Here is a 12,565-nt window from a genome sequence, read left to right on the forward strand (position 1 = left end):
TCTCCGAAATAGTGCTATAACTTCTACCGCTTAGACTTTGTTGCTTTTTCAATTTTTCCTAATAAACAATCGTGGTACAAAGCTCAATAAAAATATTAAAAATAAAATCTTAGCAAGCCACAATAACATTGACAAATTTATACTGGATACTTTTATGCTCAAATTGTGAATGAAAGCTTAGAGAAAGGTGATTTTCCAAACTTCTGGAAAACGTCGATTGTTATACCAATAGAGAAAATAAAAAATACTATCAGAGCTGATGAGATTAGACCCATAAATACATTACCATGTGACGAAAAAATACTAGAAACAGTGGTGAAAGACCAACTTGTACAGTACCTAGAAGATAATAAAATTATATTCCACAGCAATCTGGTTTTCGTAAAAGGCAGTCCTGCGAAAGTGCTCTGAACTTGGTTATTGCTAACTGGAAAGAAGACTTGAGCAGGAATAAACATATAATAACAGTCTTCTTAGATTTGAAACGTCCTTTTGAGACGATCGACCAAAATCTGTTACTAAAAAAGCTGTGCAATGTAGGTAATACCGTTATTGAACTAAAATGGTTTATTAAGAATCGGAATCAAAGAACAGCAATCGGATCATCACTGTCTGATAGAAAAAGAGTATCAATCGGGCTGCCACAAGGATACGTGTTAGCTCCTATTTTGTTCAATATTTATATTAATGATATTACTGATTGCCTTAAAAACTGTGATATAAAATTATTTGCCGATGATACGCTGCTTATGCTTAGTGGAGATAATATCTCTGAAATATCCATTAAGTTGCAAGATGATTTAAATGAGGTATATAACTGGCTGTGCTTAAACGACTTAAATTGAACGTCGATAAAACTAAATTTATGGTTATATCAAGACGTAATTTTGAGAGCACCAAGTTGCAGAACCTAAATATAAACAATGAACCAATTGAAAGAGTTAATACATTCAAAAACCTAGGAATAAAAATTGATGACAAATTGAACTTTAATGAACACATTGATTACACGGTGGGAAAGATAGCCAAAAAATTATACTTTACGCAACGAACGTGCAAATACTTAAGTAAAAGGTACAAGGCCATGGTATATAGATCCATAATTGAACCTCATTTCATTTACTGTCCCACCATATTTTTCATAATGAGAGATAGTCAGATTTATAAATTGCAGAAACAACAAAACCGAGCTATGAGATTCATTCTTACTAAACGCTATGACACACCTATCAGAGATATGCCATCTACTCTAAACTGGCTGAGCATTAAACAACAGCTGTTTTATTATACAATGAAATTTATCAAGAATATTATAGATGGCAACTTACCCGATTACTTGAAAAGCAACATTACGTATGTCAATAATGTACATTCCATAAATACTCGTAATAGAAATGACTTTAATCTACCTGCTTACAAAACCGAAGCAGATAAATGTAACTTGTATTACAAAGGATTAAAATGTTATAATGAATTGCCAAATGAGGTTAAATCCAGCAATATGAATGAATTCAAAAAAAAAAAAATTGTTTAATTATTGTAGGAGCCTTCCAATTTAGTGATACATGGGCAATCTTCCGGTCTACTAATCGCAATGCACATGCGTACAAAGTATACTGTTTCCCCACGCCAACATGGTTATACCATTCCCAAACGCATCCGTAAAGTAGCCGAAGCTCATCCCGAAACGCATCACTAGATCGAATTCAGTGCATCGCCGTTTGGATGCTTGCTTCGCACTTCATATGCATAAACGGCCTTTATACCATAGCATGTATTGATACGATTCGGAATTTGGCCACATTTTTCATCACTAAAATTGGTTGCTCATATTAGTAGCTTATACTGTATATTTTAGGTTAGTTAGCTAAGCAAACGTCAAGCTGTGAGGTTGTACTTTATTGTGCTCTAATTTTGGCTTTCTACTTACTAAGTTCATTGTGCTAATTCTCTGTTAAAGTAGTGATAAAACGTGCTTATGAGCATCATAGTGTGAAAAATTGAAGCTAAGTGAAAGTTATTGGTTTTATATTAAAGTAAATTTAATTAAACTTCACTAGCATACATTCTAATTTTGCCGAGTCATTTGTTGCTATCATTGTTGTTGTATCCTTTGTAGTTAACTGAATTCATTTTGTTTTTGCACATTTGTTCTACTCTTTGTTTACTTTTTCTAGTAATTCTTGTCACAGCTGTTTGCATTGCGTTTATTAAGTGTCATAATTACAGTGATACTCAAACTGTTCGCTACATTTATTTAAAGCTATTTACATCAGCTCCTTAATTGTTATAATTTATTTTGTTTGTCTTTTAATAACGAGTGTATTACATAAATCTTTCAATATGAAGTGCGATCTTGATACTTGCCAAATTAAAAGCGATTCTGAACGCTACTTATCGTGCTGGCTGTGTGATGGTATTTACCATCTGAAATGTGCTGGTTTGACAGGAAGAATTCTGGACGCTATTAATGATGGCAAGGGCCTTCGCTGGTCTTGCGTAAAGTGCAGGTCAACCGAAGTTGATCTTTTCAAGCTATTTAGGCAAACCAGAAATGGTTTTACAGAAATAGGAAGAGAATTGTCGGTACTGACAGAAAAATTTAAGCATTATGAAAATATGTTTAAATCATTCAAATGCTTAGATACCTTGCAATCTGTTAAGGATATCCGTGTGTCTAAACGTAAGCGTCTTCATAGTCCATCTAAGGAAATTACTGCCGGTGCACGTCAGAATAATCTTCCGACGGACTTAATTAATTTATCCTCTCCGTGTCCTCCAGCATCAGAATCCTCAGCCTCAAAAGACCGTGTAACGAAATCTGCTTCGGATAATAAAGAGCCTGAAGTATCTTCCCCTTCCCCCATTGAAGTGGTGGCATCATCTTCAAAGCCTCCACCGCCTTCCCTATCCTCAACTACTAACGCAGAAACTCAACCCCCTCCGCCGGTAGTCCAGTCTGATACGAGGAAACTAGTTGTGGTTCCGCCAAAGAAGTCAATCTTTGTTTCTAGATTTTCGAGAGACACTACCGAAGACGATATAAAGCTTTACATCTCATCAAAAATTACAACTGTCGACTTAAGCATCAGAAAATTTAATTTTAATTACGAAAGAAATATTGCTTCATTTAAAATTGACGTAAATTTAGATAATTTTAATGCGCTGCTTAGTAGTTCTTTTTGGCCCCCCGGAGCTTTCGTTCGTGAATTCGAATATAGGCCCAAAAAAGTAAATAACTTAGCTAATATTCCCCGTCATAACACTGAATCAAAAAACTAATTATTAAATCTGCTTTAAGTATTTATTACCAAAATGTAAGAGGCTTAAATACTAAATTAACGAACTTATACTTTAAAGGCCTTGAATGTAATTATAATATTCTTTCTTTTACTGAAACTTGGCTGAAACCTCACATTTTCAATTCAGAGATTCTTCCAAATAATTATCATATCTATAGACAAGATAGGGAGGACAGATTGGGCGGTGGCGTACTCTTCGCTGTAGACTCTTCAATACCATCTGAAGAAGTTAGTCTTCCACACATTGATTCAGTAGAGTTCAAATGCATTCGTGTACAGGCTGGAAAAGGGTCTATTTACTTAGCTCTATGCTATATCCCTCCCCGATCTGACACATTGGTGTATTCACGACTCATCTCTTTACTGAAATCAGTTAATTTACTGACTAAACCCTCTGATTCAATGATTGTGTTGGGTGATTTTAATTTGCCAAGCATATCATGGAACATCATTGACAATGATATCGTACCTTTCGCGTCTAGTGCGTGCAACAACGTATTTTTAGAGGAGATGGCTGAACTCTGCCTAACTCAGGTTAATGTACTTCACAATAAGTTTGGTAAAGTATTAGATCTTGTTTATGTTGATGATGCATCTAAGTCCGTCGTAAATAAGCGCGATCCACTAGTTTTGCCCGAAGATGTCTACCACCCTGCTATGGAGGTATCTTACGAAGTTATAAGTGATGGTCAAAATTGCAGTACCCAAGCATACGAGCCAAATATTCGCTTTGATTTTTCGAAAGCCAACTTTAAAATGCTTAACAAAGAACTGTCTAAATTGTCGTGGCCTGCATTTAAAGAAAATATTGAACAAAGCGTTGCACTTTTTAACTTTACTTTACATAAATTATTTGAAAAGCATGTGCCTAAACGCATGTATGTTCCTGAAGAGCAAACACAGTTATGGTTCACTAAAGAACTGAGAAATTTGAAAAACAGAAAGTCGCGTTATTTTAGATTACACAAAAAAACCGGTTTACACTCATACTATGTAAAATACTCACTTTTGCGTCATAAGTTTTTTGAATTAAACAAAAAGTGTTATAAAGCTTACTTGTGTAAAATCAAACGGCGTATAATATATAACCCCAAATCATTTTATGACTTCGTAAACTCCAAGCGAAATGTACGTGGGTTTCCTTCCGCCATGAAGTATCAAAATACCGTCTCTAGTGATAATCAAACAATTTCTAACATGTTCGCTCAGTTTTTTAAATCCAATTATTCCATTAACTCACATGCTAACATTGACTATCCTTTTAAACTATGTCCAATGAACTCAATAAATATCCCAGTAATATCTCCCGATGATGTAGTAGTTTATCTGAAATCCTTAAAGCGGTCCTTCAGTTATGGTCCTGACCAGATCCCTACTTGTATTCTTATAAATTGTTCTGATTATCTCTATGAGCCGTTAACAGCGTTATTTAATTTATCTCTTAAAGAGGGCGTTTTTCCAACTATATGGAAGGAATCGTTCATAACCCCGTTACATAAAAGCGGTAGCAGATCTTCAGTGGAGAACTACCGGGGAATAGCTAAGCTTTCTGCAATTCCTAAATTATTTGAAGCAATTATAACAAATCAGTTGACGCATTCTATCTCTTCTAGCATTTCATATAGTCAACATGGATTTTGCAAGGGCAAATCAACTTCTACAAATTTACTCGAATTAACATCCTATATCTCAAAAGCATTTAGTGAAAGCAAAACTGTTGATGTTATATATACTGACTTCAGTAAAGCATTTGACAAAGTGTGCCACTCGTTGCTCATCTACAAACTTGATCTTCTTGGTCTTCCACCTAATTTTCTACGTTGGATCTCTTCATACCTCTATGATAGATCACAAAGGGTAATGTTTAAAAATACTATCTCTGACGTCATTGATGTTACTTCAGGAGTCCCTCAAGGTAGCCACCTAGGCCCGGTTCTGTTCTTGCTTTTTATAAACGATATTTCTACAGATATACAATTTTCCAAAATTTTAATGTATGCAGATGATGTAAAGCTTTATAAATCGTACGTTTCAATTAAAGAAAGGTCTTTGCTACAATCAGACTTAGACAGCATGGCTTACTGGTGTCAAGTAAATCTTATGCCTCTAAATCTTAAGAAATGTAAAGTAATGAGCTTCTCGCGAAGAGCTGTTCATCCCACTTCTTATACAATAGGTAACCATAACCTGGAACAGGTATACAATTTTGTGGACCTTGGTATCACAATGGATCCTAAGCTTAATTTTAATCTTCACATTAATGTGACAGTCAACAAGGCTAAAGGTGTACTTGCATTTGTGAAACGATGGTCAAAAGAATTTAGTGACCCTTATATCACTAAAACCCTGTTTACAACATTAGTTAGGCCGATTCTGGAATACGGCTCGGTGGTTTGGAATCCAAGGTATCAAATTTACTCAGACAAGATAGAATCAATTCAAAAACAATTCCTACTTTTTGCTTTAAGAAATTTCCGTTGGGATTCTCAATATAACCTTCCACCTTATACGAGCCGATTAAAACTTATTAATCTTCCTAAACTTTCCAGCCGCAGGAAAATGCTTGGTACAATTTTTATACCTAAATTACTAACAGGCTCAATTTCAAGTCCGCTTCTTCTTGGCGAAGTTAGCCTTAATGTTCCCTCCCGGGTATCAAGACACTTTTGCCCCCTATTTCTGAAAGCTTGTAAAACTAATTTTGAATTGCACGACCCACTCCGTTGCTTATGCCAGGATTTTAACTCTCATTCCAGCACGTTTGATATATCAGATCCGCTTTTCAGCATTAAGAAATCGATACTGTCCTCTCTCAATAAATGAATCATTAAAATAAAGACATAAAATCGGCTGATGAATTTAGTTCTGTAGCTGAACAGTTTTAGATCTCGACACTTAACAAACTCCTGCCTATCGTGACTAGGCGCAAAAATTGAAAATACTGGTTCCGTACGTCATGCGGACTGCGCCCCTCGTGCGGATGGGCGGGAATGGAGGGTAAAAACCGTTGGGATATTATTATTATATTATTATTAGGCTATAACGAGTATATTTTAAGAATTATGTATAAACTAGGCTTAATAAGCTGTAAGAAATAAATAAAATAAAATTAAAATAAATAAAATAAAAAATAAAAAATTTTATACAGACAAGACTAAAAAGTAGAAAATAAGTAATATAAAAAAAAACTTTTTAATATACAACGCTTTTATAAATGGACTAAAAGTAGAAAATAATATTTCTCAGTTCTATAGAATTTGTTTTGATAACTTTTGATTTTGATTTTAGCAAAAGTTATTATAAACCATTTATGAGATTGAAAATGAAAAGCGTGGGGCGCATGCAATACAAAGCATTAGATTTAATTTACAATGGTCAAACTACATAACATAGACCTAAAATTTCTACAGAGAAAGTACAAATTTGAGATCGATTTTAAGCGGTCGTTATTCATATATCCACATACATACATATATTGCCCTTCATATAAATTCTGGTCTTTTACATGTGCCCCACGCTTTTCATTTTCAATCTCATAAATGGTTTATAATAACTTTTGCTAAAATTTCAAAATCAAAAGTTATCAAAACAAATTCTATGGGACTGAGAAATATTATTTTCTACTTTTTAGTCCATTTACAAAAGCGTTGTATATTAAAAGTTTTTTCATATAATTTTTATTTTTGCGCTTTGCTAGCTGAGTATAAAAAGAGAAGAGAATAGAGAGAAAGATGTATCGGGTTTGTTGATGCTCTCTAAACACAAACGCGTAAAATGCAAACGGTCTAGCAATGCGTGGTATTGTTGATCAACTTATTTCTTTAATTAAACGTACTTATTATTAAAATTTCATTTTAAAAATACCACTGGGTACTGCTGTGGTAGAAATATGTCATTTTAAAACTTGAATCATAGAAATCGACCCAGTACATCGGCTGTTTTGCTCTCACTTTTGTTTTGGTTTTAATTTCATATATAGTATAGATAAATAAATAAAGAAAAATAAATGGTCAGAACTTGTAGTGTCCCTAATATGTGTACACATTGCGTTATTAAAAGCTCTTTTCTTCATTTTAAATTTAATATTTTATGAAACTTATCTTTTTTTCCACAGCACTTTTGAGTTTTGAGCGTAGTTCTTTTTTCTGTTGATGTGCGCAATTTAACTTCTTCAGTACCAAGTACTTTATAATACGGTTTTATGTATTACGTTTAATTAAAAAAATTTCATACCACAATAAAAACTTTTATTTTTACTTGCTTTTGCTAAGAACGGGGTCGAATAAATGGTAAAAATATAGTTTAAACTAATTAAGTTCAAAATTATATCCAAGTACTTCACTACTCGACATTATTTGGCAGGTACAACTACTTTTGTTGAACACAAAATGCAGCCCTAGTGAATCTTGCGGTTACTATGGCAACCAACTACCGTTACTTCTATCAGCATTGTCAATTACTTGATCGATCAAATGACAATCATTCGCTACAGGGCCAAACTGACATTTACAATTTTGCATATGTGTTAGTTTTCGTTGTGAATGTGTTGGAGTTTCTGTCAACCCCCTGCAGAAAAAAATTATCAATTGATAAAAAATAACATACTTGTAGTTAGCTTTTTTTGAGGTATTTCTATAAAATATATAACTCGTAGTTAGCTACAAAAAGCTAACATGAAATTATTTGACAAGTGATTGTTTTATTTAAACGCGTTTCTATTTAAATATTTTGCTCTTCGCAAAAATTTTTTGTAATTGAGGAAAAATAAAGGAAGATCGAAATTTCATATCATCATTTTGAAGTTATGTCAGACGGAGTTCGAATATGGGACCACCTAGAGCATAATAAGTAAAGAAATATGAAATGTAATAAAATAAATAAAGTTAATAAATGAATTAAAAAATTAAAAAATTAACATTTTGTTTTTTCTATTGATATTTTATGCCCATCGCTTTCGTCAAAGAAAGTATACAGATAATAGTGACTTTTAGTTCCTTCCGTAAGGCACCAGCTGGGTTACTTGGCACACAGTTTAGTTTGACAAAAAAAGACAATATAAGTTTATAGTTACTTTCAAAATGGCTATTTAACTTATGCAATCTGTATGATTCACTTTGAAATTCTATGTTCACTCGCTTGACAATATCCAAAATATCTGAAAAAATAAATAACAAATTTTTATTGGTGCGGAATCAAGTTTTTCGGCAATAGCCCGCGCTTGGTTTACAGTTGTTGTTGTTGTTGTTGTAGCAGCATACAAACTCCCCAAAGAGTTTTTGGGGAGTGTTGCTGGAGTGACAGTCCTTGGCCAAATATAAATCTGGGTCGTTCCGGTTACGTAGACCCGACTGTCGTGGGAACGTGGTGGTGACGGTGTACGTCACATAGTGCGGTCGATTCCCAAAACTGCGGCCAAAATTCGAGAAAACAAAACATTGAGTTGGCTAAAGGGATCACCTAAGAGGCGAAAACTGTTCACTGTAACGACCTGTACCCTAAGTAGAGGTATTCATTTGTAGTGTAACCTTCTTCCAAGCACAAAAATATTGTAATAAAAAGCGAAAAATTATTAACGCATAGAAGTCGTTAGAGAATAGGAAATCAAAAAAAAAACCAAATAGATTCTACGTCTGAAGGTTAGTAAAATACGGGAAAAAGTTTGTGAAAACTAATACTGTAACAGAAATTTGTAAGAAATAAAAATGTAAACGTATTTTTTCGTTTATTTTTAAACAAAATTTGAGTTGTTAAATGCAGCAGTAACAAAACACTGTCGAATGCTGCTTTTAAACCTATTAGAGTTTACGTAGGAAAGTATACAGAATAAAACAAAACTCAGGTGCTCATCTCTGCTCGTTATATATTTTTTTATTTTTTTGGCTATAAATCTGCATACTCAAAATCTTTGTAAGAAACTAATTAAAAAGCTCGAAATTTATCAGACGCCATACTGGATCCGCCATTTTTAATTATGTAGTTCTGACAGCGGATAAGTAATTAGTGACCCCGAAAACCGCCTAGTACGAAATTTCTAATCATTTTTTCAAAGCTTCGAATTTTGGCCGCACTGTGTGTCATCGAAACAAGATATGAAAAATAATTGCAATGCGCTGCACTGGGACAGTAAACGATCACCATCAAATATTTGACACTCGAAAAATTTTATGATTTTTAACACCAACGTAGTTTTGAAACTGGGAAAATTCATCCACCCTTTTAGCACTATGTGTGAAGAAATTGTAAACATCTCTGGCAAGTTTTGCGAATTATACGGGAGTTTTTTTTACACGATTCGAATCAAAATTTAAAAAGAAGTGTCCCTCCAAAATTCGTGGAAAAATTTATCAAAAATATATCCACTTGGATCAAAACGGTCACACTGGTTGTAAGCCACGCAGGATCCGCAAAAACCTTCGGATGCATCAGACTAGGCCGCGTATCCTTTGAAGTGCATCAGTTAATAACTTAATAAAGTTTTAAAGTGCCAATTGAGAAGTGCATGTGCAAAAATTTCGTACATTGCACAAAGGAAATTTTTGCATATGCAGCAGTACGCAGCATGCATTAAAACGCTTGGTGTTAGTAGTCTCGCCTAAGCAAATACAATAATGTACCGGTTTCAAATGTCTAGGAATTAGCATTAATTTTTTCGCATTTGCTTCCATAAAAAGAATAAATACTATTTATTTTTATATGGAAGAAAACCATAACATCTTCGGCTACAAATTCCGGTAACACAGGCCAACAAAAATGGATGAAAAAAATTTGTCTTTTGCCTTCCACTTAGGCTTAAATTAAAGCTAAAACTCATGAAAATACCATCCCTGCAAATTGACCTGATGGTCACTTATAGTCATTTATTGAACAGCAAAAACTGATTTTGCCGAAGTTTGAGTACCTACCGCACTTAGACAAAAGGCGCTAGAACCTCCATTTAGGATTAAATTAATTCGACTACAACCCCCGAAAATACCATTCCGCTACCTTAACCCTAAGGTCACTTATACTAAACAGCAAAAACTGGTTTTTCGCTAATTTTTTTTCAATAGTACAATTTTCCATTATTTTTTTATTGTTCAAGAAATGACTATAAGTGATCATCGGGACAAGGTGCAGTAACGCATACGGATTACTTAGATACTTCAAAAAGTTAAGTTCGTATGCACTAGTTATCTCTGCGTACGATGAGACCTCATGGGAAACAACTAATTACAGCCTTGGCCTCTTTTTTGGCGGGCAGACATGCATACAATTTTGATATTTTTTGATAATTTTTAATTTTTTATATTTTTCAGAATATACATTTTTTGAACGTTGGCGTGTCAAATGAAAGCTTTTGGGTCTTTCTGATTGGCTGGAGCAGAAAGCTTTCCGATACAACTCTGCGTTGAACTGGTTTTCAAACGAGTTAAATGATTTAACTGGGTAAATTTTCCAACAACAATTGCATGCGATTTAACTTGTTTATGTTTTATGTGTTTTGTTCATTTAACGGGTTCAAGCCCATTTAACATGTTTAGCTCGTCAATTTGAACGTAGTATTATTCAGTGTTTTACAAAGTTTTAAACTTGGATTAATATAGTATTTGTGAGGGAATGAACTGTATTGTAATAGAAAAATCTTAAAAATTAATAAATAAATATAAGTGGCGTTTTGAATTTGGTCCAAAATGATATTGTCACTAGACGCGAATAAAGCCGCGATCTCAAAATTTAACCGCGAAATAGATGCATAAAAACCCTTCCGCGAAAAAAGACGCGAAAACTTCTTTCCTCGGTCAACTATGTTTTCGGGTGTAGTGAGTATGTAAATTCCCCAAAGAGTTTGTGGGGAATGATGCTGTAGAGGCAGTCCTTAACCCGATTTAGATCTATGTTTACACTTCTTTCTACTCCTAATTTTTTTACGCGTATTTGTTGGTCTAATTTTTTCACGCGTCCTTTTTCGCCGTCAAAACACTTACTTTTCCAAAGGTATGTACTCAAATAAAAATATGACCTTGTCCAAGAGAGTTAATTATTTTATTTGCCCCAAAGATGTTTATGTGATACTCACCTATTTTACGAATTATTCTGTACTTCCCACCGACAATTATTTCGGAGCGATTATCTTTCATAAGTCGTAGCTTCTCCATATTGATAAAAATATAGTATCTGTCAAGTATCCAATCCTAAGAAGAAAAGAGTAAAAGTATTTAGACATTTCCATGAACATTTAAATTTTAAAAATAAACCAACTTGTTCTTAACCATGTGGCCATAAAAAGTTATAGAAATATATAGATATATATAGGGGCAGCTTTTACTCATATCTCTCATGGGCGTTTTGTATTTTTAAGAGACAATTTAACTATAATTTTTAAATAAATATATGCATTAAAGTTGGAGGCCCATGCGGGGATTTGGTAATTTACTCCAGCGTGTCAGATTAACGCATTGGGTAAGTTACTTTATACAAATTACTTTATACAGAGAAAAAGTTGAGCAAAGCGGTGCGCTATTTTAATTTTACTGTACATAAATTATTTAAAAAATAAGTATGTGCCTAATTGCATGTGTGTTCATGAAGAACAAACACAGTTATAGTTCGCTAAAGAACTGAGAAATTTGAAAACCAGAAAGTCACGCTATTTTAGATTATACAGTGTGGCGACGAATAACTGTTACCCCGTTTTTTGATAAATAAAAAGGCCCTTTATAGATGTTGCGAAAAAAAGTATTTTATTGTTAATTTTCCACAGATTTTATTTTACTTGTATTAATTAGTTATTAAATTTTAATCCTTATTTACATTTGCCAGCAGTTGAAGCTTTGAGAGAAAAGTTCATTTGGCATGCAAGTCTTTTTCAGGTGTATTTTTTTAGGCTTTGTATAAAAAAATACAAAAAAGAAAAAAAACTATATAAGGTTGGAATTAATGGCCGTCTTAGTCACCAGTTCCGAGTCAATTCGATTTATGAGTATGAGGCCTTATGTTGGACAAAAGGGGGAGTATAAGGGACTCAAAATCGAGAAAATTTGCCTATGCACAGTGGCCAATTTTTCGAAAAAGCTGGCCAAAAGTCGACGCGTGGTACAATTGTAATCAAACCTAGTGTATCCGTCTTTATTTTGGGAGCTGGTTTTAAATTTCACAGCATAGTTTCGAAATTCAAAATGGCGGATCCATAATGGCCGCTGTGTACGCTTAACATAATCAGATTTTTAGCAAAACTGAGGTAGTTAAGTATAAAAGGTCATGTTTTCTGCTTTTTTGTTATATAA

At 33.7% G+C, this 12,565-nt stretch overlaps 1 protein-coding gene across 1 annotated transcript in view; it reads right to left on the reverse strand.

Annotated features, from left to right (window-relative positions):
• Window positions 1-11,491, reverse strand: part of CkIalpha (Casein kinase Ialpha) — a 143,955-nt gene extending 132,464 nt beyond the window's left edge. Inside the window, exon 1 of the mRNA XM_017611705.1 lies at window positions 11,359-11,491. Within this exon, the coding sequence (XP_017467194.1) occupies window positions 11,359-11,437 (79 nt within the window). The 5' untranslated portion in view covers window positions 11,438-11,491. The remainder of the gene's footprint in view (window positions 1-11,358) is intronic.
• Window positions 11,492-12,565: the final 1,074 nt, after the last annotated feature.

The sequence above is a fragment of the Rhagoletis zephyria genome, unplaced genomic scaffold (genome assembly GCF_001687245.7).
Source record: "Rhagoletis zephyria isolate East Lansing unplaced genomic scaffold, Rhagoletis_zephyria_1.1 Rzeph_scaffold_00446, whole genome shotgun sequence".
Classification (NCBI taxonomy): domain Eukaryota; kingdom Metazoa; phylum Arthropoda; class Insecta; order Diptera; family Tephritidae; genus Rhagoletis; species Rhagoletis zephyria.